The sequence below is a fragment of the Larus michahellis genome, chromosome 6 (assembly GCF_964199755.1).
Source record: "Larus michahellis chromosome 6, bLarMic1.1, whole genome shotgun sequence".
NCBI lineage: Eukaryota > Metazoa > Chordata > Aves > Charadriiformes > Laridae > Larus > Larus michahellis.
This window is the reverse complement of record NC_133901.1, coordinates 45,827,427-45,853,360: the sequence shown is the minus strand read 5'-3', so window position 1 is coordinate 45,853,360 and position 25,934 is coordinate 45,827,427. Positions and strand designations below refer to the sequence as shown.

Here is a 25,934-nt window from a genome sequence, read left to right as displayed (position 1 = left end):
AAACTTTCACTCCTTGCTATGAGGTAGAGAATGACAGAACACAAATTACATGCTTATTCAACACCTAGGAGGAAGTACTTTCACAGCAATGGTGTTAGTAGCTTCCCCTGGACTTGCGTGCCAAAAGCATCCCTTTTCATATGAGTAGATGACGCTGAGGAAGAGGTAGGGCAGGAATTCAGTATTGGACCACCCTTCTGCTGCCTGTAAAATGCTCCTCTTTACAGAAGAAAGGAGGAATTTTGAAAACTTATTTTTCTTCCATATGACTTTTCAAAGAGAGATAGTGAGGAGGCAGAGTTACTAATGTGGTTCATAGTCAGACTGGGCCTACCACACTGCCAGGCGTCTCCAGTTACTCCCTTTGTGGGAGCTTTCGAAGTGCTGTCCTCTCTCCTCAGCCACCTCCTGCAGCCGCAGGACTGGGGTGACAGCCACGGTCCCCCCTCGCTGGAAGCCGCCCGCTGGGAGGCAGGATCTGGCCATCGCAGCAGGGACACCACGACCTGGACACCTCTTTAACAGCTCTGCTCCTCCCTGTTTCTTGGTATAAGGCAAATTACCCGGGAGAGGGCTCTTCACTTAATTAAGCAGGGCCTGTAGGCGCATGCCTGAGATGACAACTGCTCACGCCTCGCCTGGAGCACCCCGGCTCCTGTGGGCCGTTACGTCCTTACGGGGTGCTGGGCTCCCTGTCTGAAAAAAACCACACCGAAGTACATTCCGTCCGAGTTCATAGCACTGGAAAGCCCTTCATAGGTTTTTTTTCACCCTCTGACTTGTTTGCCCTCCTGTGGTCCTTAGTAAGAATCTTTTTTTTTTAATAAAAAGATCTTTTCCACACTGACTTCTGGGGCCACGGCGGAGCCCGCTCTCCCCCTCAGCGCGTTGCTGCGGGGACGACACTGCCGGGCGGCTTCACAGCACGGACCCTCACCGCTCTGCCGGCAAAGCCATTGGTTCACAACCGGGGCGCGGTCCCGGCCCGGGTCCCGGTGTCCCGCGGTCCCGGTGTCCCGCGGTCCCGGTGTCCCGCGGTCCCGGTGTCCCGCGGTCCCGTCCCGCCCAACCCCGCGGAGCCCGCCCCACCCTGTGGAGCCCGCCCCGTCGGGGCGCCGCCGTGTGTGCACCGGCAATAGGGCTCCGCCGCTTCCCCCGGAACTGCGGACGCAGCCGCTTGTTTCCGGGGGGCCTCCATTGCGGGCGCGTCGGTGCGGGCACACGCGGACCGGGCGGCGGGACAGCGCAAGGGTAGGTGGCGGTGGTGCCGGCGGCCCGCAGGGGACAGTGCAGTCGGCGTGACCCTCTCCTTCCTCTCCTCAGGGGGCTTGGGGACGGCCCGCCCGGCAGCTCCCTGCCGCCCTGGCCTTGGAAGTCGGCTTTGCCCGGAGTGAAGTAGCGGCCCCCCGCCCCGCCGGGAGCAGGCTGCCGGCCTGCCCGGAGACCTGCCTCCCGGCCTGGGCCCGGCCCCGGGGCCGTGGGGGCCGGCACAGGGCCTGGGGGTTGCCAGGAGAACTGCTTTACCCTCGAGAGCCTCGGTGCTTTCCGTGTGAGGCCAGCCAGGGCGTAAATTGGCTGGTTTTTGCCCGAGATGGTTAAGCCACGTTTGCACAGCGCGGCGGTTTTCTCACAGGTGTGCTGTGAGCTGTGTGTGCTAACTGTGTCTTCTTCCCATGTCAGCTGCGCTCTGTGTCACACAGAGGCAATCTGTGCCATACCGGTTGTGAAGAACTGTTGAAGGAGTGAGATGGAGGAAAAAGAAAAAAAGAAACATCGTGTGAAGCATAGCGGGCCAAAGGCAGAGAAGAAAAGGAAACGTTATCTCAATGAGCTAGGAATAGGAGACGAGGAGAATGCGCGGAAGAGAAACCCCAAAGCTTTTACGGTCCAGTCCGCTGTGCGGATGGCCAGGACTTTCCATAGGTAAGAAATGGGGGTTGGTTGTAGAGCATGCCAGGGTGGTTGGATGGAGAGGTGTTGGCTGGTGTTCCTTTGTGTAGAAATATGCGTAGTGTAATTTTTACTGGCGTCCTCACATAGCATTTGTCATTCACCAGGCTGTGTTGTAGTTTATGCATGTGTCAGAAGTGTGATGCTTTCTACATACGTGTTACTTGGTAGAGCTGTGTTAGTCTTAATGGAAAAAAAAATGCATATAGCGCCTTAGGCCTGGTGGGAGTTCCACATACATATTAGTATCTGAGCTCTTGGTGGACCTTTGTGTCCAAGCTTTTGCAAATACTGAAGACATTCAAAGAATAAACATTACTGGTTTTTAAGTTCTTCCGTTTATTTTTTGCAAATTTATTCTCAGAACTCAGGATTTGAAGACTAAAAAACATCACATTCCTGTGGTTGACCGTACTCCTTTGGAGCCACCTCCTGTGGTGGTGGTTGTAGTTGGCCCTCCCAAGGTTGGGAAGAGCACTGTAATAAAGTGTCTCATTAAGAACTTCACAAGGCAAAAACTGGTTGAAATCCGGGGTCCTGTTACAATTGTTTCAGGTGAGAACAAAGATATGAGAAATGGAAGTACTAATTTTGCATTCTTTATTTGTCCTGCTTTTAGAGCTGAGATGTGTTCGTGTTCTCATAATTTTTGGTCACATTGAAGAAAGTATTTGAATGTGTTACCAGGCATGCTTATTAACAGTAAAAGAGTGAGATTTAGGCTTTTGGGGAACTTGTCTCTCTAAACTTGCTTTCCACCCTGCTTGGATCCTAATTCTGGTGCGTTTTTTTCCTTTCTGGCTTTTTTTTTCTCCGGTTTCTTCCAAGCTTTTCCCAAATTTTCCTTCTCCACTGGGTTCTGTTTTCCCTTTTGGACTGTTTTTGTCTGGCTTCATCATAACTTCTGCATGCATTTCCCATTCTTTCAGATTCACTGTCCTATAGTCCTGTTTTTGTGTCCCTTCCTTTCATAAGGCAATAATTAATTTGTAAAGCCATTTCCAGTTACACTTCTGCACCTCACCCCCAGTCAGTTTCTCTTCCTTTTTGTTAAGTTTTCAGTCCCAATTTCCACCTGTGTTGGTCTGTTCCCTTCATACTGAATATTACCAGGGAGATCACTGAGGTTCTAGGGGGAGCACAGCCCACAGCAGCTCAAGGAACCAATTTGTGAGGGAGGTCTTTCTCGGACACAGACAACTGTATGTTTGCTGCAGGTAGACTTTTCAGAGACTTTTACTAATAAATCTCCTTTTTGCAAGGTGTAATTGACAAATATAGGAAAATTAATGAGTTAAATTGGATTTCCTAATTGGTCTACTGGGACTCAAGGGCTGAATTTTGCAATTGATAACCTGAAGAAAAAAACCCATGATACTCATTGTATATAGTTGTTTAAAGTTGTTATTCGTGTTGTCTAAAGTTCAGTTAGCTAACTCAAGTTAGTCAAGCAAGTTAACAGTAGGTACTTTTTTCTCATTTGGATGCATGTTAAGAAATTTTTTGATATGTAAATCTACTCCATTTTTTTAAAGGCTAGAACAGAGTGTATTTTTCCTAGTAATATCAAAAGAACAAAAATATGTGGTAAGTTAAAATCCACAGTATGAACTCTGGGGCAATAAAGATTAAAGAAGCAGAAGCTGTTTTTTTGTTTTTGTTTTTTTCCCAAAGCAAAAAAAAAAAAAACAAACAACATTTTTTTGCTATTAGCATTGTTTTTGGAAAAGACCGAACAACTCCTTTGAAAACATGTACTCAACCTCATAATTTTACACCAAAAGTTATAATTTAGCAGAATTGTAAACATTTGAAAACGGGCACTTCTACAGTAGTGCACGTTGGATGATCTATATGCTAGACAAGAATTTGAGTCCCAGATAGTCCTTAGGAACTTAAGGAATGTGACCTGGAAAGAAAACAGTGGACTAAGTAGTTTGCTCCCTCTGATTCGTTTTTTGATTCTTAATTCTGTTTTCAGGTAAAAAACGCAGGCTAACTATTATTGAATGTGGATGTGACATTAACACAATGATTGACCTGGCTAAAGTCGCTGATTTGGTAAGTTAACAGTGGCATGTGATTTCTACGGTAATTCGTGTTGAAAATACTACTTTTGACTGGACTACACCAACATCTGATTTCTCTACCTATTGCTATCGAAGGCAAAACTGTCTTTCGTTTCAGAGAGAACAGAACTAAGCTCGACAATAAACCTAATATTCTGGAATAACCCCTTGGGCTTTCCTTATCCTGGGGTTCGAGGGGAAATAAAAAATGTGTGTGTGATGGTGGGGAGAATGTAGAAGAAGGGAAATGCAACTGAACTTCATTGCTAATGCAGCTGGTAGACTTTTAATGGAAGATCTTATAACAAGCCAAGGTGATAAAGTGACCTTTCATTAAGGGATTTGGTCAAACCTTGTAAAATCTGAAAATGGTTTTTAGTCAAGAGGTTTTCAACTAAGAAAATAGAAATATGTATTAGTTTACTAGTTGGTTTTATTTAATGCGCTCTGATGTCTACATTTTTGAAGATCACTGTGCAGTAATACGATTGATTTCACTGCAGTGTGGTGGCCACTGTAATTTACTTATAAGTTTTGGTTCTGTGGATTATGCCACTGATCTTGGGAAGCCAATGCAGGATCCATTTGTCTATTTAGAATTTTACTTTACATGGGAATTGGAGTATATTATTCATAGCTGATTAGGGTTTGGGATCCTTATCTAAATATTAACTATCTAAATACATGCGGGCAGTAATCCAGATACTGTTCTACTTGAATGTTTTCTCCTTGAGGAAGGGGGATGTATTAAAAATACAAAAATTTTCCGTTAGTAGATGTGATGGATGTTTGAGATTCTGCATGCATGTAGTGATGCTGAGAATCTTTTTTGATTTTATTGTTAGGAGGCTGAGGTTGCATAATTGCTTGCAGATCTCTGTCATCAGTTCCCATGTGTTTTAAGTTCTTAATTGCTGAGGCCCTAATATGAATTTGCTTCTATTTTCTTGTGACTGTTGGGTGCTATGTTCCTGTGTCATTAGTGCATTTTAGTGATGCGTAACAGTAATTGCAATGTGTGAAGTTAAGTTTGTCTCATTTTATCAAAAGACTTGGCCTTAGAGTCATTAGTGCATGCAAGTCACAGATGTAAAAATTTTAATAATTTTCTCAGACATTCATGTAAATACTGGAAGATACTCAATTTTGCGTATTTTAAATTCACCAAGTAAACACCTCTTCCAACCTTGCTATGATACTATATGTTATTGCATTCATGGAGCAGCCTCATTCTTCGATAGTTTTCTCGGAAACAGCGAGGAAATCACGTCTATATAAGGGAGACTTGATTGACTGGAAGAAGAGATTTGATTTCCAAAGCCCCACTAACTTCTAAAGCAGCTAAGATCCATACTTAATTAAAAAGCCAAAGTTGATTTTCAGGTTATATGAAAATAAAGAACAAAACTTGTTGCAAGAATTTTGTTCCCAAGAAGCTTATGACTTTAAAGGTGTAGTCTTTGAAATGAGCTCATGTGGGCACTGTGGTATTGTTACAGTGAAATGCTGATGTTGTGTTTTCAGGTTCTGATGCTTATAGATGCCAGCTTTGGATTTGAGATGGAAACGTTTGAATTCCTGAATATTTGTCAGGTACATGGCTTTCCCAAAATTATGGGAGTTCTGACCCACTTGGATACATTCAAGAACAACAAACAATTGAAGAAGACTAAAAAGAAGTTAAAGCACAGATTCTGGACTGAAGTGTATCCGGTATGACGTTCAGCATTCATTTTTCCATATATTTTGCATTGTGGAAGTTAAGTTAAAAGTGAGGCAATACTTCAGTGTTTATTATGTTCTTACATCTTTTAAATAATACTATAAATGGGCAGTGCTGATGTTGCATGAGATTATGTAATCTTTCTTCTATTTGCTAAAATATTTGTGTAATTAGTCTCTATTGCAGTGTGACTAGCTACTACACATGTGATATTAGTAAAAAGGTCTGTTACACAGGTGCTATGCAAAGAGGATCTGCTTGTAGGTCTGAGAGACAAATTAACCTTTGTATGAGGTTTTCTCCGTGGGAATTGTTTTCCCCTAAGATTTAGGGGGCAAGTCTCATGTTGAAGTAAGCCAGGTAGTTTGATCTTTTGGAGCCAATTGTAACCTGCAACTTCCATTTATGACTTACGAATTAGAATCGCATTACCTTTTTTTAGTTTTGGACGTATTAAATTGATGTTTAATGTTTTTGTCTTTTGAATGTGTTTAGGGTGCTAAGCTGTTTTATCTGTCTGGGATGGTTCACGGAGAATATCAAAAGCAGGAAATTCACAATTTGGGGCGGTTTATCTCGGTTATGAAATTCCGACCTCTTACGTGGCAAACGTCTCACCCATATGTTCTTGCAGACAGGTGTGTGGTTTTTTCTCTCTGTTCTTCAATCTCTGCACAGACAGCAGCACCTTGCTATTTAAAAAAACTATAATATTAGAGCCAGCCAGCTCTAGGTGTGAATGGGTATTTAGTGTTATCTAGGTCGCCTTGGGAAAATGAAAGCATCCTCTTCAGGTTTGTGCCAGGAACTTTAGCACAATGCAATTTTCACTTGCATCGGATCGCAAAGGTAGGCCTTTTATACATTGTAAATACTTTTGAAACACAGGAAAAAAAATCCTGCTTGTTGATGATTATATTGAATTTCTGTGGAAAAGAAACAGCATTTTAGCAACAGCTGGTGAATTAGTCTTTTGAGTTCCCTGGAACATCCCTTCTGCAGCATCTCCACCTGTAGCATTTGATTCACAACCTCTTTAGAACACGAAAGTAATCTTGATGATGGCTGTGCCTACCTGAGAAATTGCCTCACCTTTCATATTTTATTGCCAGGATGCTTACAGTTATGACTAAACTCCCACAAGAATCAAAGGCGCTTAGAACAAGTCTCTTTCAAAACTCTTTGATTTGAAAAAATTCTTTGGAAAAAATTGTCAGAGAAGTAGATAAGCATTGTGCAAAGTCCTGCACAGTACAGAAAAAATATTCTGTAGTCTTTTAGTGACGTTGTTTTAGGTTGCTACAACTGTTATTTTGGTTGTCGGGTCAGTTTTAAGCTGATCTGCAGCCAGAGTGTGTGTCCCATCCTCTTTCTTGGCTGTGTGTTTGTGTTGCCTCCCTTGTGCAGTGTAGAAAGGAGCTCTGGAAGGAGCTTCTCCTCATCTGCCTGAAGACAGCCAATCTTTCCCTCTCCCCTTTCCTGTGGTAGTTTTTTGTGTTGCTCATTGCCATTATCAGGGAAAAGAAGGTACCGTGTGGCTACAGGGAATCCATCTTTCACCTATCTTAGAGTGGTTATTCTGTTCTCCCTCTAATCGTGAAATTTATTTGAGGAGGGTTGTGTATGGAAAGCATATAAACAGTAATTAAAATTTGCTAAAAAAGCAGTACATGTTTAGTGAAATGTCAATAAGTCATCTGAAAATACATCGTTTTACATGATTATACAAGTTTTAACATATTTTTGAAAGATCTTTTATCTTTATTTCCATGGATTTTTTTCGTATGATCATTCTATTTTGATTATTAGAGTCTGCAGAGCGCGCAGTGGCAGCAGCACAATTCTCCTTCCTTAAATTACCTTTTTTCAAAAGTTACTATCAGGACTGCTGGATATTCTAACTTTTTTTCTTTTGAATGTTGGGTAGAATGGAAGAGTTGACAAACCCAGAAGATGTTCGAATCAATCCCAAATGTGACAGGAAGATATCACTTTATGGATACTTGAGAGGAGCACACCTTAAGAACAAAAGTCAAATTCATATGCCAGGTAACTTATAAGATTCTTAAAACTGTTTTTGTAATGTTCTATGAATAACAACGTAGCTGTTTTTATTTTTGTTGGGGAATGATTTGTATCTTTAAACTGTACACTGTAAAATAGATTTTTAGCCTTTCTAAATACCTGTTATGCTTTTGGAAATTATATTTCATAAAAATAGTTTTGCTTTTAATTGTGTAGGTTTGTTGCAATATTGGCAGCGTCTGAAGCTTTTCAAAGGTGTTTCACTTTAAAAGATGCTTGAAGTGCAAAACAGTCCTAGTAGTGAAAAGTAAATCTGGCTTATGTAAAATTTCTCCTATTCATTGAATACATTTAGTATTTTAAGTGAATGATTTAAATGCTTAAATTCAGAAATATTTTAATAATAAATTTACAGACCTACTCAGAAAACTGAGTTACTAGTTTTCTCATTTAGAAACAATCAAACAAACCCAAAGCTTTGCAGCGTTCTGGTGAACTTACACGTGTTTCTCTAAGTTCAGTGGTAAGGCAGAAAAGTTGGATGTTTGATACAGAGCTGGCTGTTGATGGACTGCTGAATGCTACAATGTTTTAGTTGGGTTTTTTCTTTAATCTTTTCAAATTTCAGAATCAAAACTCTGTGAAAACCTTATTGCTTCCCTTGTCTCTCACCCCAGGTGTAGGAGACTTTACTGTGAGTGACGTGAGTTTCCTACCAGACCCCTGTGCTCTGCCTGAACAGCAGAAGAAGCGTTCTTTAAATGAGAAAGAGAAACTGGTTTATGCCCCTCTTTCAGGAGTTGGGGGCATTGTATATGATAAAGATGCCGTTTATATTGACCTTGGTGGAAGCCATGCTCATGAAAAAGAAGAGGTAAAGAAATGCTGTTGGTGATTTAAATTCTCTTTGCAAAACTTGTTTTTCATCCTTAGAGTCAAAATAAGTGTTTAAAAACCAAGCTTCTTTAAAATCATCAATCCTTACATATCTGTAGCGGGTAATTTCTTTTTCTCCTCTGTTGATTTCAGAGGAGGGATATTTTTATTATCCCTGTGTAAAATATTGTGCAAAACATTTGAGGGATCATAATAAGTACCTAAATATGGCTTCATAAACTTTCCAAACATTGACTTAAGATTTATAAAAATTCCTGGTACTGGGGTATTATCCCTTGTATTTTGTAGGGCAGGATGATTGTGGGAGAACATTTACAAAATTTGACTGGTCCAAGGGAGAGGTGGAAAACATTTGTGTACAAACAGATTGAATTCAGCTGTTTTCCCCTGTATTGTGCTAAATGTTAAATACGTTTGGGTCAACGATAATGTCTGCTTGCTGATACTTACTGTAGTGGTTGCATACTCTGAAGCAGGCCCTCTTTAATTTTTCTTGGATTAACATTGTATGCATTCTTGAAATGTGAAGAGGGGAAGGAAGACCTTGCTATTCTGAGGAAACATTTATTTAAAATGCTTTGGAACTTCTTGCATATGTATATGTTTCTACTGTTTTAGGGAGAGTAATGACTCTGTTAGCTGTTCATTAGACTTTTTTTTTATTCATTTTAATTGAAAAGTGAAAAATCTTGGCTTTCCAGGAGGAAGTGAGACCAAATCACGAACTAGTTCAGAGCCTCATCTCCACGCATTCAGCCATTGATGTTAAGATGGCGTCAAGCAAAGTCTCTCTCTTCATGGATTCTAGACCCTTAGGTTCAGAAGATGTAGGACAAGAGTAAGTTTTGAATGCTGAGCTGTGTTTGAGCATGAATGAATGCCTAATTTCAGGCACTAATTTAGCAAAAATTCTCAATAGAGCACAGTTAGTAGAATGGCTTATTGCCTAATTCTTCTTCTGAGACTATTCATATGACACATCTGTTTTCTGAGATAGGAATAATTGATATTAGAAAAGTTTTGCAAGCAGGATAGTCCTGTCTTCCAGGAATTCCTTCCTGATATAGCCGGAAGTAACATATTTCTGTTTTTCTTCAGAGTTTTGGAGAATGGCAGCCATAATCTTCAGTAAAATTCATTGTGTAACTTATTTTCATTCCATGGAAAATGAAGAAATTGGGATTTTTTATGGCTATAACATAGGATGTATTCTTGAATTAAAAGGCGTTCTGTACTTAAAGAACTCCATTGCCTTTCTAATGTTCTCCATAACCTCGCTTTGTTTTTTTTTTTAAAAAAAAAAGTACATTTAAATATTAACACAAAGCTTCATTGTTTCATTAAAATTACCTTCTACTTTATCGTCTTACCCCAAATGTGATCTTTGGGAAAACAGGTTTGTGATGCCAAAAGAAGAGAGACAGATTGATTTGAAGACTGGAAGAGTACGTCGTAAGGCATTATTTGAAGAAGAGGAGAAGGAAAATGATGATGTGGTAAGTGATGACGAAGAAGAAGCAGCAGCAATGTCCGAGGATGGAAGTGATGGTGATGATGAAGACGATGCTGAGGAAGAAAGTGACAGAGAGCTGTTAGGGGAAAAGGTGGCTGTTGGGAGAGCCAAACGTCTGAAAACAGAGCTGGTTAAAGAAGAACCTGTGAATGAGCTGCCAGCATTTGCAGACAGTGATGATGATCTTGAGATGAGTTCTGAAGGAGAAGAAGGAAAAACTGCCCCCGAAGAGAATGAGATGGAGGAAGATGATGATGAGGAGGAGGAGGAAGAGGAGGAGGAAGAGGATGAGCAAAGGACTTACGAAAATGAAAGCTCAGATAGTGAATTAGAGGCTGCAAGCAAAAGAGTAGCTGAATCTAAGCAGTATGAAATAAATAGTGAAGATACAGAAATGAGACCACGAATCTCCGATCACAGACTGAAAAGAAAAGTGGTGCTCGCTACAGATTCTGGAAACTGCACAGCAGAAGAGGCATCAGAATCTGATGTTGAAAACTTTTCCCTCAATGAGGGTGATGATGAAGAAGGATCACATGATGAATTAGAAGTTGAAGAGTCAAGCAGGAAGGGATTTCCATGCACTCAAGCAAAGAAAGCTGATGGCATTAGCCAGGCTAAACTTAAAGCTATAGAAGATGAGGATGATGATGTGGAGAATCTACTGAAAGAGGAAGAGGAGTATGAAGAAAAAATAGATTTTTCTGCTGACACGACAGGTAGACTATAAATGTTAAAAACTTTTACTCTCCATTTTTAATTGGGTGCATTGTTAAAGGCTATTATAATTAGTATATACTATATAATGTTGCTCCTCCATATATAGTTGTTAAGTGGCAAGCTTCAAGTTAGGAAACCTGGGATTATCTGCTATTAAGCCTTTGATTTGCAATGTAGTGTGCAGGTTTCGGGTTTCCTTTCTCTAAAATGGAGGTGATTCATTTTATAAACTTCGTCAATTTGCATACATTTCTCTTTAATCTTTTTGGCTATGTGTGTAAAGCAAATTATGGTGCTCTATTACATTTAGGAAGAGTAAAACATTATTGGGGGAACATTACTAAAAAGTATTAACTACTCACTGAGCATGGGAACAGGTTGCCCAGAGAAGTTGTGGAATCTCCATCCCTGGGAGATTTTCAAATGCCGTTCGGGCATGGTGTTGGGCAACATGCCCTAGGTGACACTGCTTGAGCAGTGGAGCTGGACCACATGACCTCCAGAATTCCCTTCCAACCTCAACCATTCTGCCAGTTCGTGAAGGATACGTCTATCAGCATGAAAATAATAAAATCTGTTACTAGCACTAATAATCTGTTAAAAATTTGTCCTAAAACTAGGACTCATCAGCAAAAAAAACCCCAGTTATCAAATTTGTTTGCCACAATTGATGTTTCTGTGTATCTAAGGAGTATGAAAAAAAGAAACCGTGGGTTGTGTCTGCACTTAAGCCTGTTGTTGTCATGTCCTTTTTTAGAGTATTTGTGTAGCTCCTAATTCTGGTTGTTTTTTGGAGGCAGAATACAATTTTTCCTCCTTTTCAGGTGCACTTAAGTGGAAAGAGGACCTTACACAGAAGGCGGCTCAGGCCTTTCTAAGACAGCAACGTTCAACCCCCAATCTTCGTAAACTCGTATATGGAACAGGTACAAATCTGTTTAGAAACTTGTACTGTCTTAATCTATGGTAGCTTTTTATCTGTTACCGAGCTTGCAAGTCTGAATGTTTGAGCACTGTCTTTTGGTGGGGGGCTTGAGGAGAGTTAATTGACTCTTTTAACTGCCGATACTCATTTTCACTAATAATTGTAATAAAGACAGTTTTTACTTTTCTAATAAAAAGCATTTTGAGCTCATTCTCCAGACTGTTCAGTTGTTACTCATGTTTTCTGGTACAACTGTTTCCCCCCAGACAGTTAAAGTTCGGTCATTTATGTAATTATCTGGTAGATATTATGCAAATCCATTGTGGTAATTGAGGTGTTTCATAAAGGGATGTCGTTTGTTGGCTGTTTTCAGGAATTTCTGCCTCACAGTGACTGAGAGTTGAATATTCTTAGATGTGACTCAGTATTATCATGTCTGTAATAAGCGTGTTTGACAAGGGGAAAAAAAGCAAGCTTGCTGGCTTAAAAGGAAAATTGCTGTTTATGTAATTTGTCCAGTTTAATTCACAACTTTTCCAGTAGTAGTCTGAGTGTACAAACCTCATCATGCAGGACCTCTGCAGAACACAATGAGAATTTGGCTTTTGTAAAACTTTCACTGTGCAGGAGCAGGAAGATTTGCTGACAGATTCTGAAGTCTGCTATTCTTGATTTACCTACTAGCTTAATTTGTTTCTATTCACAGATTGTTTTGGTATTGTTCCTACTTACGATATTGAATGAACATCCTGTGTTCACTTATTGGACAGTATTTTTTCAGATTATCCCAGTTATGCGAATAGAACCAGGTTTCAGGTTGCTCAAAGAAATTTGAACTATGTGGAATTTGTGAAATGAATTACATGTTTGCATATAGAATAACTGTACAGCTGAAGTTCACAATGGTCACAGTATATAGTATCTCCCTGGTTGCTGCTCACCTTCTTTTGCCCTTGTGAGGGTATTAATTTAACGCTTACACTGGATCATTATACCTTTTTCTTCAGTCTTTTTTTATTTAAAACTATTTTTAGTTTGCATCTTTTTTTTTTCCCCTCAAACTCCTGCAGGTTTTGTGAAATATAAGAGGTTGTTATTGAATGTAATCCGCATACCGTGGGGGAAGTAATCACAGTTTGTATGTTTCATTTAGCTGCTGAGGATGAGGACCGTGAGAGTGAGGATGCAGGTGACGAACTTGGAGGTTTGTTTCGTGTCAGCCGTCCAGACAAAGCATCCAAACAGAAGGCTAATGCTCTTGACTGCTCCAAATTTCTGATAGAAAAACCTCAAGATTGGAATTTAGAAGAGGTAATACCATTGGATAATTGCTTCTGTGTATCCTATACTGGTCGTGTCCTGGCTGTGTCTCATGAAGTGCTTCAGAGTCATTGAAACAGACCTATGGGATCTACGACCGGAGTGTGTCTTATCTTCTGCTACTTGCTGTCATTAGAAGTATTTACTAGCTAACAAATTCCAAGGTCTGTTCTTACAGGAATGGAAAGTTAGAATAAGTTACTTTAGTGCTTGGCTCTATTTGGTGGATCATAGTTTGCTACTTGTTTACTGAAAAGTAAAAAGTAGGGGAATTGCAAATGAAAATATGATGTAGGGTAGAGACTTTGGTAGCGTAAAGACCTTTGGACAAGAGTTGAGTTCATTTCACATTCCTGTTTTTGCTAAGGCATTGTGTAGTTTTGGTAATCATGTCTTGATGTGGAGCTGTGTGTGAGAATATCAGATTATTTCTGAGGTGGTATCTCTGATGGAGGAGTGGGGAAAATACTGGAGAATGTTTCTGTTGATGACAAGCTGTGACTGTACAAGGCAACGACACTATTATTTTGCAGGTTATGAGCAGTATTCGAGACTGCTTTGTCACTGGAAAGTGGGAAGATGATAAAGATGCAGCAAAGCTGTTGGAGGAAGATGGTATGTGTAAGGCTTGTAAAAATGATTACTATATACAGGATTTTTAAGAAAACTACGACTTCGTAGTTATGATGTAGAATGTTTTGCATTAGTGATATATTTTTTCAAACTATTACATAAAGTGTTATACAGATACTAATACAATTAAACATTAGTGTAAATTTCTGTATAAACAGTAGGCAAGTAGCATGTTCTGAAAATTTACTTTCTGAAAAATAGGGTATATAATTTAAATTAGGAAATTGAGTCCTTGGTCAATGCATGGCCATGCCAGCTTTTGAGTTCTGTATCCAAGTTTAGCTATTCATCCTCTATGTATGGTTTATTCTTTTGGATACTCTAGCTAGAAATAAGCAGACATTCTTTTTTAATGGGAAGACAAACTGGTCATTCACATTTTACTGAAAAATGAGATCTATTTTCAGATGTTCTGGAGGTGTTGTTAATTAGGAAATATTTAGAAAACTTTAATAATATGGTTGTATCTTATAGGCAGAATGGTTGTGGTTTGACAGACTTCTATAAGCATTTTTTAACTTAAAAAATGTCTGCTATATTTAAATTTATTAATTTTTTTTTTTAAATTAAAGATAGGAGCTTGATTGCTCTGCTGGTGTCTTGTGTCGTTAGAGTGCTAACTAATGTGCTGTGTGATCCTTTGGAATGATGTAAGCTTTATTTACATTTCTGAAATCATAAAGGTATTGAAAGGAAAAAGGAGCCACTGGAGTTCAGTTAAGAATTTTCAGCTGAAACTCCAGAGAGGGCAGAACAGACTAAGAAAAGTGTTGATGGGAAGAAAAAATATTTGGGCTGAAACTAATCTACAAAGCAGTACTGAGAAATACACAATACTGAGAATATGAGAGATTGTATGGAACAATACAACTGCAATATAACAGAACGGTTAACTGTCAGATATCTTGTGTGCTTATTGTTGCAGAAGAACTGTATGGAGATTTTGAAGATCTTGAAACCGGTGTTGTGCACAAAGGAAAGCGTGCTGCTGAAGGAGATGAGGTCTGACCTGAATTTTTATGTTCTTTAGCAACATACGTGTATATGAGTTTCTGATCAAGTGATAGGCCTCCTATGTAATACATTTAGTTTTCATGAATCAATAGAAAGAAATCGATGGGAACAAGGAAGAAAAGGTGTATGTATTACGTACTTTGGAACCTATAAACATCTAGAATGGCATGGTTTTAGTCCCAAACTGAATTGTCGTGTAAAGCTAATTATGTAGGAGAAGTCGCCTCACTTATTTAACAGTAGGTATCCAGCTTAATCAAGAGCTGGAGGATCTGGAGGTATGAGAGAAATATTTTAAAATCAAATGTGATCATAATTGTTTGTACTATGTCATTTCATCTGATGCGGAAGACTATTGAGCTGTGTTTAAACACAACAAATTGTGGAAACTGTTTCCTCGTTATTCCTCATATCTGCATAAAAGAGGCTGGTGGAAGCAATTTTATGCTGTGGCTTGGATATCTTGCCAAGAACAGAGCTGTAGTTGTCTGTAACAATACAGATTGAAAAATCAATTTTTTTTCGGACTGAGCAACTTGGTTGCTTTGCATTTCATTATAAAATCGAGGGTAACGGCATCATTTTGGCAGTTTTCAAATGGCCTGTGAACAAACTTCTTCCTCTCTGGCCTCTTAGAGTGCTGCCTTCCAGCACAGTATTACTCAATGCTATCAACAATTACTTTTCTTTTTCCCCTCTTTTACGTGTGCTTATTTTAGCTGTAGAAAAACAGATAGGTCAGTTCTAGGGTTTGTTCCCTGACATTAAAATAAATGTTAAGTCAAGAAGTTTTCTCAGTGAAAAGGGATGTGATTAGATCATGAAATGTTTTGGTTATTACTGAAGTTACATCTTGCACAAATAACTTACTAATTTCTATCTAAAATTGAAATATTTTTAAAGTGCCTAATAATTTGCGTTATGACAAAATATTAGTTAATAATATATATTAAACTGTTAATCAGATGGCCTTTTTTTTCAATGAACCATTTTGCATGTTTGATAACTTACTGTTGATTAGTCTGGAAGTGAAGAGGAGGAGGAAGAAGATGGAAAAATGTCCAAACCAGCACCTGAGGAGGAGGAAAAAGAAACAGGAGCGCTTGGACAAGAAACGCAAACTGAAAGAAATGTTTGATGCAGAGTATGATGAAGGGGATGCCACGTACTTCGATGATCTTAAAGAAGAAATGCATAAACAAGCACAGGTACAAGCTGTTAACTTGGCAATTTTTCTGGCTGTATGTCTTCAAAAATACCCCACAGAGTTCGTTCGAAGGTTTTTTTCCTGGAGACACACATGACATTCAGGAGCTACTTCAGAAACTACACACAAAGAAATACATGCTTGCTATTTTTTTTAAACGATTGAACTTTTTGATTGCATTATCTGTAAAGAAAAACAAGAAAACAAGCCAAACAACCGAAAGCTTCATTTAAATTAACTTAAATGGTTAACTGAGTAAGTCAGGATGTGACATCTAAACTTCATGTAACGAAAAAGTTTTAACATTATCTATTTGTCCCTTAGCAGTGGAATAGCATGACAGGTCTCAAAAAACCCTAAAACATAATTGAGAAGGTTTTCCTCCAGGAAGAGGAGGTGGGGGAAAAACCAAAAACAAGCAACCTTCTATGTGTAGGAAGGTGGAAAATCTTTCTCATGCTAATTTGTGTCAGATATTTTCCCAGTATTATTTTTAGTGTGATTTTTGTAATGTTATTAACAGATAAGTTAGTTCTGTGTGGTAGTATTTTTTGTCAAACTCTCAAGTTATTTTGAGAAAAAAAATAATTGATGACTCTGTACGTGTGGTTGGTACTTCAGGGTAACTGTATCCAGAATTGGAGGGCCTTGTTTTTTTTGGTTAAAATCTCTTAAACTTAAAAGTCGGTTCTTTCTTGGTGACTTGGAAGAACATTGCCTTACATTGCTAATAACTTCACTGTCTTCTCTTCTGACAAAATCTTGCCCTAAATAGCCGCGAAATAAATCATTACTTCCTTGCATTAGGCTCTGTCTTAAGTAATCATATGAGCTCTGGTATGCTGATTTACTTACTACAAGCACTTAAAGCGTAAAGAAGGACATTCCAGGAAAAGAATACAAGACAATTTACAACCGTTTCACTTGAGGTCTGTTACAGAAATAAGTATCAGCAATACGCCCTCTGCAGGATGGAAGTGCAAGGATCTCAAACTGGGGATGTGTGAAGGCTTCTAGAAAAATAAACTTGGACCAGAAGATTTGTGCCATATCTCAGTACCTTGAGAAATGAAATTAATAATTAGTTTACTTAAACATGGCATCTTGTAGGTAGCTGAGTGTCAGGAGCTAGAATGTGGGGGTGAGGCTTCTGTTATTCACAAGGATATCTTGTTAAATATTTACACAATATCTACATTTGTATGGTACAGAAAAGATGTAAAAGACCCTTTTGACAATATACAGTGTGAGGATGCACAGAAATATTTTTAAGCTGCAGAGTAAGCCCAGCCTCTTCATCAAGTGACACCTTAAAGATCAGGATGTTAACTTTAAAAGGTACTTGGGCTCCTAAATCAAAAATGTGCTTTTGACAGTTGTGTCTTTAAAATCCAAAGTCACCATCATGAAAGGTACATCAGAAGGCAGTCAGTCATTTGCTTCTCTTGGGTACTGTCTTTCAAGTAGACTAACAGGCCCACTTGGGATTTCAAATTGGAAGGAATTCATGGTGGCAGAGAACTTGCTCTGAATAAAAAGTCACAAAACCTATCAGATCTTTTCCGAAAGATTTATATAAATGTTAGCATGTTTTAAATAGAACTGGCACCTCATGAACAAGTTGTTAATACTTGAATTTTGTAAAATACGTGGTGACTTTCTCTTTGTCACATAGCTTAATCGAGCGGAATTTGAAGATCAAGATGATGAGACCAGAGTACAGTATGAGGGCTTCCGGCCTGGAATGTATGTTCGAATTGAGATTGAGAATGTCCCATGTGAATTTGTCCTGAATTTTGACCCTCATTATCCTATTATCCTGGGTGGCTTAGGCAACAGTGAAGGAAACGTCGGATATGTCCAGGTATGTAGCCAGAGCTATGAGCGTGCTTTATATTGGTACAGGTGGGCTTCAGAGCATCTGGAGTTAAAATTTATTTTCTGTTTATTAAAGATACAGTGAACACAGAGAGAAACCTTCATCTGAATAGGGCATTTTGTTTTGACAGAATGAACTTCACAGTAGCAGATGCTGGACTTTTACAGGCTTAATTGGATAACTGGAAGAAGTTATTGTTTCATGTTCATCTGCAGAGATGTCTCGGGACTAAATTGCTAACATAAATTGCACTCTGAGGTTCATGGTCTATGGACAAGTGGCTATAGAAAAGTTACTAGCAAATATATGTATTTTATTTTTTTAATATAATGCTTGTATGCATACAATAATGACTTCAGAGTGAGTGAAATACCGATTAGCTTTATTTTTCCCATCAGCCTAGTGTTAATGAGAATGTTCGAAGATATACAGCTTACTGAATAAAAAATTCTGGTGTAGATGGAAGTTGCTTTCAATCATTCCTGAAAATTAAGGCTTGAATTTCATAATTAATGTTATTATCCTGTAATAGCATTGTTCATCTTTTCTTTTAATTAGTTGCGCCTGAAGAAGCACCGATGGTATAAGAAGATACTTAAGACACGTGATCCTTTAATCCTCTCATTAGGGTGGAGGAGATTTCAGACTATCCCCATGTTCTACATTGAAGATCACAATGGGCGTCATAGGCTTCTGAAGTACACACCACAACATATGCATTGTGGAGCAACTTTTTGGGGTGAGAGCATTCTGGAGTTACTATCCTGTATCTCTTAATCATTATAAAATTCTGGAGCTTTACAGGATGTATCAGGAAATATGTTTTGGAATGAGAAGTCTTTAAAAAAAGTTGTGTTCTCCACGGAATATAAAATAACACCAAATAGTACGGGGAAAATAGGAAATTGCCTATTATTTGTGAATTACTTGGTTTTTAATCAGATTCTAAGCATTCTGCTAAGTCATATCATATCAAAGAGGAACCTGATTTGTTGGCTGTGTGCAGGGAGACGCTTGCACATGTTATGGGCCCAGCCCTGCAAATGCTTCTGTATATGAATAACTTCTTGTTAACCATTCCTTTAACTTTCGTGGTGCTATATACGTGAGTAATGGGTTGAATGCTTTAAAGTTTTCTTTCATTTTACTTATGGAGAATATTTAACACCTATTTCTAAGTTTTCTGACTTTAAATAGAGGCTAGATGTTGTGTAGTAAAGCTCTTAATAATTTTTTAAATTTAATTTTCTTGTAGGGCCCATCACTCCTCAGGGTACAGGTTTTTTGGCAGTTCAGTCTGTCAGTGGCACAACGGTAGGTTTGTTATCACAAAATGTTGATTACTGCTTTCCATTGGTCTTTAGATAAAATACATAGATCTAGGGAAGAAGGTTTGCATGTGGCAAAGCAGTGATGTTGTAGGAACTGAGAAAGTAGGTGGACTCAAGCTTTTGAAAGGTGTATTGTGATGATATAGGAAGCTGGATGGAGCTGCTTTTTTATTTAAACAATTTTCACCTGCTACACTAAAAATGACAAATATTGCTTTGTTATTTTTTGTGGAAGAATTTATACCTGCTTGATTTTCAGTTACTAAGTATTTAGATAATTTTAAAAACCTTTTTATAGGATGAGATAGTGATGTTCCTGTTGAAAAGGTTTGCCCTCAATGTGATTTCTCCACACCTTGTTAGAAAGTTTATGGGTATCCGAATTATTTAAATAGTGTTAAAGCAGTATTTATCAAATATGATCTTTGTTGTTTATATAGACCAAAGGTAGATTTATATTTATATACAAAGTATAATGAAAGCTTTGCATGGCATTTTAATGAGCATGATGGTAATCAGAGTGGTGATTATTATCTCCTTCCTAAAATACGCCTTAAGTCCTATTGCACATGTATTAAAAAGCTATTTTCATCATGTGTCCCTAGCATAATAAAGTGACTTAGAGCAGTGCACAAAGCACTTCTCCTTTGAGACTTTCTGTCCGAGTAAGATTCTCTTTCATAAAGAGAACACAGCGAGGTAGATAACAAGGACTCTTAGATTGCTTCCAAGGTAATTAGAATGGCAGTTCTGAAAACCTCATTAGTGAATGGTAGGAATGTTAATGTCAGCAGCACCTCAACTAGTCAGTACGAAGTCAATTTGCATTTGTCATGCTGCTGTGCTCCTGTAAAGGTTATAAATTTTAAAATCAAACTCTAAAAAGCAGTCAGTTTGTATGAGTGAAATGGTTTATTCACTGTTTGGTAAACATACATTCAGCAGTGTCTTTCGTCTCTCTATGTTTCAGCCTGATTTCCGGATTGCTGCGACAGGAGTTGTGCTTGATTTAGATAAATCCATAACTATTGTAAAGAAATTAAAGCTAACTGGTTTTCCATTCAAAATTTTTAAGAACACTTGTTTTATTAAGGTAGGTATGTAGGTATATATACTGTAAAACCACATGTACCAATGTTAGGAAGGAATGCAACCTGGGACTCCATCTGTCTTTCCTGAGGCAGAAGTTCCCTATAATTGTTGCATAGTGTTCTGCATCTCAGTAGCTGCTTGAGGTTTTTTTGAGCTCTCTTCAGTGTGGTCTCTAAATATACTGATCATTAGCCAATGAATATGAATTATTGTTAACCAGACAAAAATTCTGGAACAGTCCCCTGGCTCACATTTCAGTGTTTTCCCCCTGCCATGTCCTTCCTCAAACCCACTGATGATTAGCTTCCCACAGTGGCAGACACTTCTGGAGAATGTGAACCTGTTCCTGACGTCATTCAGGCAGTTCAATCCCACTGAATTTCCGCTCTGGGATCAAAAATGACTTCTGGCAGTGCTTAGGGCTTCACAATTACCGTTACAAAGGTGCTTGGGGCATGAAGTGTTGCAGAAGTGAAGTTTCACTGACCTTCCAGCTGTCCTTTGTTGGACTTTCAGGCTCAGGAACAGGTTAGGTTATTCTGCATTTTGGGTAGTAAGCAACTAAGCACCGATCCCAATAGCAAAGCGCTCAGGTATTGTCACTAAGCATACACAGAACTTTTCCTGACTTCCTTGTGATTTACAAAAGGAGCACTAACCTTGAAGAGTTATATTATTATTAGAGTCTCACAGCTAACAAGGCAGCTTGCTTGCTTTTAAGGTATGCGGTGTTCCAGCAAATGACTTTAAAAGAGATCTGGACAGATCTTCCTAACTATGTTCTGTTTTAGAATTTTAAATGTATATATTTAATGCTAAGAAGCCGTGCCTGTGGGATATGACTGCAAGTAGATTCCTTTTAGTGGTTTACCTTAAAGTCAGTTCGGTAGGTTTTTGGTATAATCAGCACCCTTAGTATAAATACAATGTTAGGTTCTTCCTGTTTCTTTGTAAGATATGCTTGTGGGAATTATTTGTGGGTTTGTGGCCTACATAGGTCACAGAGAGAGACTTGGCATCTTGAGTGATGGTGGGTAATTCACACTTTCAGGGAATGTTTAACTCTCAGTTGGAAGTGGCTAAATTTGAAGGTGCAGCGATTCGTACTGTGAGTGGTATCCGAGGACAGATCAAAAAGGCCCTTCGAGCTCCAGTAGGTGCTTTCAGAGCAACATTTGAAGACAAGTTGCTGATGAGTGGTAAGTTGCACTTCCCATGTAAGTTATCACTTAACTTTCATCCTGCTTCACAGATTGAAAAGCCACATCTCAGAATCTCTGCAATCTGATAATTGAGATGTGAATTCAAAGAGCATGAAATATCTGGTGAGGTGCAGAGTGAAATTTAAAAAAAGTGCATTTTATGTTGGATTTCTTTCAGTTATACTCAGAAGTCATATAGTATGCAGATGAAAAGGTTTGTCTTGGACACCTATTTCTCTGAGTGTTTTAAAGTGTTTTACACAGCATGGTATGCTTTTCTCCTTGAACGTGAAGATGAGTTGTATTTAGTAGTACGGGGCTAGAAGGACATCTTTCTGAGAAATCCAAAGAGTGGCATTGTAACTCTACTTAACTTTTTTTCCTAACCTTTTGGGAAAATTATGCAGGGGACAGGGGTAAGTGATCTTGTGTGTTTGCTGAGTGTCACCGTCATATTGAGAACATGAGTTTATGCTTATTTGGGTTTTCCAAAACCAAACCCCTGTCTTCCTAAACCCGTTGAAATTAAAGATAGTGCAAAATAAAAGCAAGTTAGTTCTTTTATGAAAATAGGGAAAAGAAAAGCAATTTGTTTTTGTCAGTAATAGTAGAAGCACAAATACATGTATGAACTCTGTTGCTAGTTCTTTAAATGAGTATGAATAATGAGTAGGGTGACATTCAGCTGACTGCTCTTCAGGAATTGTGTACTGTTCATGACTTTATGGGGTTTTGCAGAATCCAAGTGTAGAAATAATTACATTGCTTTTGCCTAACATTTAAGAAATTTAGTATATATGCCAAACACAATATTAGCATGTGGTCTAGATATTAGTTGTCTATTCTGTTTGGGCAGTCTTTGCTTAGAGTGTGGATGTGATGAACTGTGGTGTTACAGCACCAAGTAACATTTCCTTTACTTTCAGATATCGTCTTTGTGAGGACTTGGTATCCTGTTTCTATCCCAACATTTTATAACCCAGTAACATCCTTGCTGAAGCCAGCAGGTGAGAAAGATAGTTGGAGTGGAATGAAGACAACAGGCCAGCTGAGGCATGAGCGAGGCATCAAACTGAAACAAAACAAAGATTCTCTCTATAAGGTATATTTTATATGTCTTTTTATTTTCTTTTTTTTTTAAACCAGTGATCACAGTCAAATTTGCACTCTGCCTCAGACCTGTGCAAATGGAGAGCAGTGTAAATACACGTTCATACATACGCATGTGTGACTTCATATTTTTATTCACAAGGCACAGTCTTTCCTGGCATGAGATGGGAATAAAGCAGTAGAAAGGAGATTGCTGTTGGCCAGTGAAGGTTTATAAAGTAATCTGCAGGGTAGAAGTCTTCTCCAAAAGCTTACTGAGACTTCTGTCACCATAAAATTGGGGTGAACGTACTATTCACAGTTCAGTGTGAGGATGTCAGAGAACGTTTTTTGCATTTTGTTGGCGCAGGGGATGGTTTGGTTGTTTGGGCTTTTTGGTTTGTGCTGTTTTGTTTTTTCCCCTGAAAGATGGAAAAGAAAAGCTTTTTAAGATTGTAAATCTTACATTCTATATCCATTCTTATAGCCTATTGTGAGGGAGAAAAGGCATTTCAACAAGCTCCACATTCCCAAAGCACTGCAGAAGGCACTGCCTTTTAAGAACAAGCCTAAGAATCTTGAGAAGAAAGGCAAGACTCCAAAAGACCAGTGGAGACCAGCTGTTATCAGGGAGCCTCATGAAAAGAAGGTAATTATCACTTATTCTGAAACAAGGACTCCTGAAGGGTAAATGTGCTGCTTAGACCATTTCTAACTATTGTTTTAGAACTTTAATCTACTGACAGTGATAAAGATTTATATGATCCTAGTGAAAAAATATCACCTGCAGTTTTTTTCTGTTTGGCACATAGTATGTATATGAAACTGTCACTGAGTGTCCATTGTCTATTCTTTGAACTGGTAGGTCACCTGAAGCCTAAATACGACTTTTGTCTTTGGCACAGCACTTGCAAGGTATTTCAGTTGGATGTAGTGCTCTCACTTTATGGGTGACTTAAATTGGCAGCTGCAGTCTTTTGACTTGTCATTGCTATGCATTATTAACACAGACAGGACTTGGAGCAAATACTCTGCTTCAAAAATTGAGAATTACAAAGTGCTTGCAAAGGCAAGATGATCCGATCTGCAGTTTTAAGTTTTCTATAGTAGCAATTAGACATAGCCTTTGAAATACTATCTAGCCAAATCGGAGTTCACAAAAATTACACCTTTGATTAACTTCATAACAAGATAAATAATTAAACCATTTTAGAAATTGGGTAACAGGTGCAGAAATAATTTGGAATTTGCCTTGAATCTCTGATTCATTATATGGCGCTCTGCTGAGGTTAAACTGTTTCTTCCTCACCAAAACTGAACTGTTTGTATATTATTCTCTACTTTCTGTTTTAGATATCGGCCCTACTCAGTGCTCTGAGTACAGTGAATAACTACAAGATAAGGAAAGCCAAAGTAAAACATCGGGAACAGCTTAAAGAATATCTCAAAGTTAAGCAGAAGGAGGATGAGCAGAAATTCAAGAGGCAAAAGGAAGCTAAGAAAAAAATCTATCGTATACTGGGACAGAGGGAGAAAAAGAGGCAGATGTCAAGCTTGAAAGGATCTAGCAAGGGAGAGAAGAGTATGTAAAACTTCATCAGGTTTCAGGCCACATGAGGAAATAGGGTAGCTGTGCAATTTTCTGTTCAAGAAACAAAAAGGCCTTGGACTACACTAGATGTGCTTTCAAGAGAAGAAAAAAATGCAAACATGACCTTATTCATGCTCTTGAATACATTTGGTGCTGTATATAAATAAGATGTAGAAGTACGGATTATGGTTTTTCTACATGATATTCTGGAGGACTTTGTATTTCAATATATTTCTATCCATACTGCACATTCTCTCTAGCTAATAAAGTATTTTAACGTCAGTTACAGAATATTGTTTGGTTTTAAGTGTTTTGTCTTAGTACTAGTGGACTTCTGTGGGACGGAACTCCTCTGGATGCCTCCGAATTACTTCCTATGTTGGCAGTAGTTTGAGCCATTGTCTAAATTTTGCCCTTGGCAAATCTTCCAGTAAAAGGTGTGAAGATTTACTGGGTAGGAGTTTTGGATTGTCTAGCTTTGATGCGCTAGCAGATGCGACCAGAGCGGCTCGCTTCTGTGCTTAGAGATCATCTGGTCCTGCGTGAAAGTATCGCAGTTTTTTCCACTTCTCACTAGATATTAAGCAAATCTTCAAAATAGTGTTCCATCCAGATTTTCTGTTACTTGTCCAGTTTTGGCACACTGAGACTATCAGTAGATTCCTTGGTGACTGCAGCTTTCTGGGCAGGCAGTATCAGACTCTTCCCAAAAGTGTGGAACTACCTGGTGATTTTCTGTGAGGTAAGCAGAGATGAAGTAACTTGCTTCCTTTGGGAACATCTTCCTATGTCCAACCAGCATGGTTTGATGATAACGGTGTTAGATTTTCTTAAGATGAATGGAGAGGAGAGGTAGTAGATGGTTTCAATCCTGTTAAATTAACTGAGAGTTGAAGTCTTTCTCTGCATGACAAGAGGCTTTGAACAATCATTCTCTTGGAAGAACAGATTAATTTTTTTTATGCCATATATGGCATCAAATTGTTACTGTGATATATGTATTTTTAATACTTCATCCTCAAACAGGCAGTGGGTCAGATAACATCAATAATTTCTGTGTCTCCTTCCTGAATGAGTTCAGTCTTTATCGTCAAGACAAAATTCATTATTATTATTACACTGTAGTAATATTTGCTATCATCTCAGATGGGAGAATCCTGTGTGGGATCAGGCCACCTCACACAAAAGCTTTCTGCTGAATGGGTTTGTAGACTTTTTTGTGAATGTTTAGCATTTCAGTATTTTCTTAATTAAATCTCATAATGTTCTGTGTACTGATATTGAAATTCTAATGCATCCATCTTTGCCTATATGATATTAGACTGAAGCCTGACTCAAATTAATTTGTCAGTAATTTTTTTCTCTGTGAGACTCAGCTGAGGTCACGTGAATATGAAAACATGATTTATGCTTAAATGATTGAAGATTCTCTGCTGAATAGACAACCGCTGCCTTCAGATATTTACAACAAAGCTGTTGGCTTTTTTTGTACCACAGAGTGGCGCAAGGTGGTCCACTGTGACTTTGTTCTGCAGCGTTGTTTCCTCTTCTGTCATACTGTGCTAAGCCAGGTCTAATGTAAACCATCAAGGAAGCGTTTCCTATTAATCCCATTTTTATGCTGTTGTGAGAAACTTACATCTTATGTGCTGTTGTTTGCATCTTCCATGTATTCACGTGTGACAAGTAGTTGTCGGGTTTTTTGAGTGCCTGAGAAGTTACCACTGCAACACTTGACTTACGGTTTCACATCT

General features: G+C 38.6%; 1 protein-coding gene across 1 annotated transcript; it reads left to right on the top strand.

Annotated features, from left to right (window-relative positions):
• Positions 1 to 1,163: 1,163 nt before the first annotated feature.
• On the top strand, positions 1,164 to 24,462 carry BMS1 (BMS1 ribosome biogenesis factor). Its single transcript, XM_074591702.1, is given in 24 exon segments — positions 1,164 to 1,251; positions 1,681 to 1,923; positions 2,315 to 2,505; positions 3,932 to 4,011; positions 5,544 to 5,732; positions 6,238 to 6,380; positions 7,670 to 7,791; positions 8,445 to 8,641; positions 9,366 to 9,502; positions 10,061 to 10,896; positions 11,722 to 11,823; positions 12,976 to 13,133; positions 13,676 to 13,757; positions 14,701 to 14,777; positions 15,811 to 15,876; positions 15,878 to 15,997; positions 17,672 to 17,860; positions 18,434 to 18,614; positions 19,131 to 19,189; positions 20,177 to 20,299; positions 21,350 to 21,497; positions 22,427 to 22,602; positions 23,077 to 23,238; positions 23,943 to 24,462. Coding segments are annotated over 23 exon segments (3,951 nt in total). The 5' UTR covers positions 1,164 to 1,251; positions 1,681 to 1,747; the 3' UTR covers positions 24,180 to 24,462.
• The last annotated feature ends 1,472 nt before the right edge of the window (positions 24,463 to 25,934 follow it).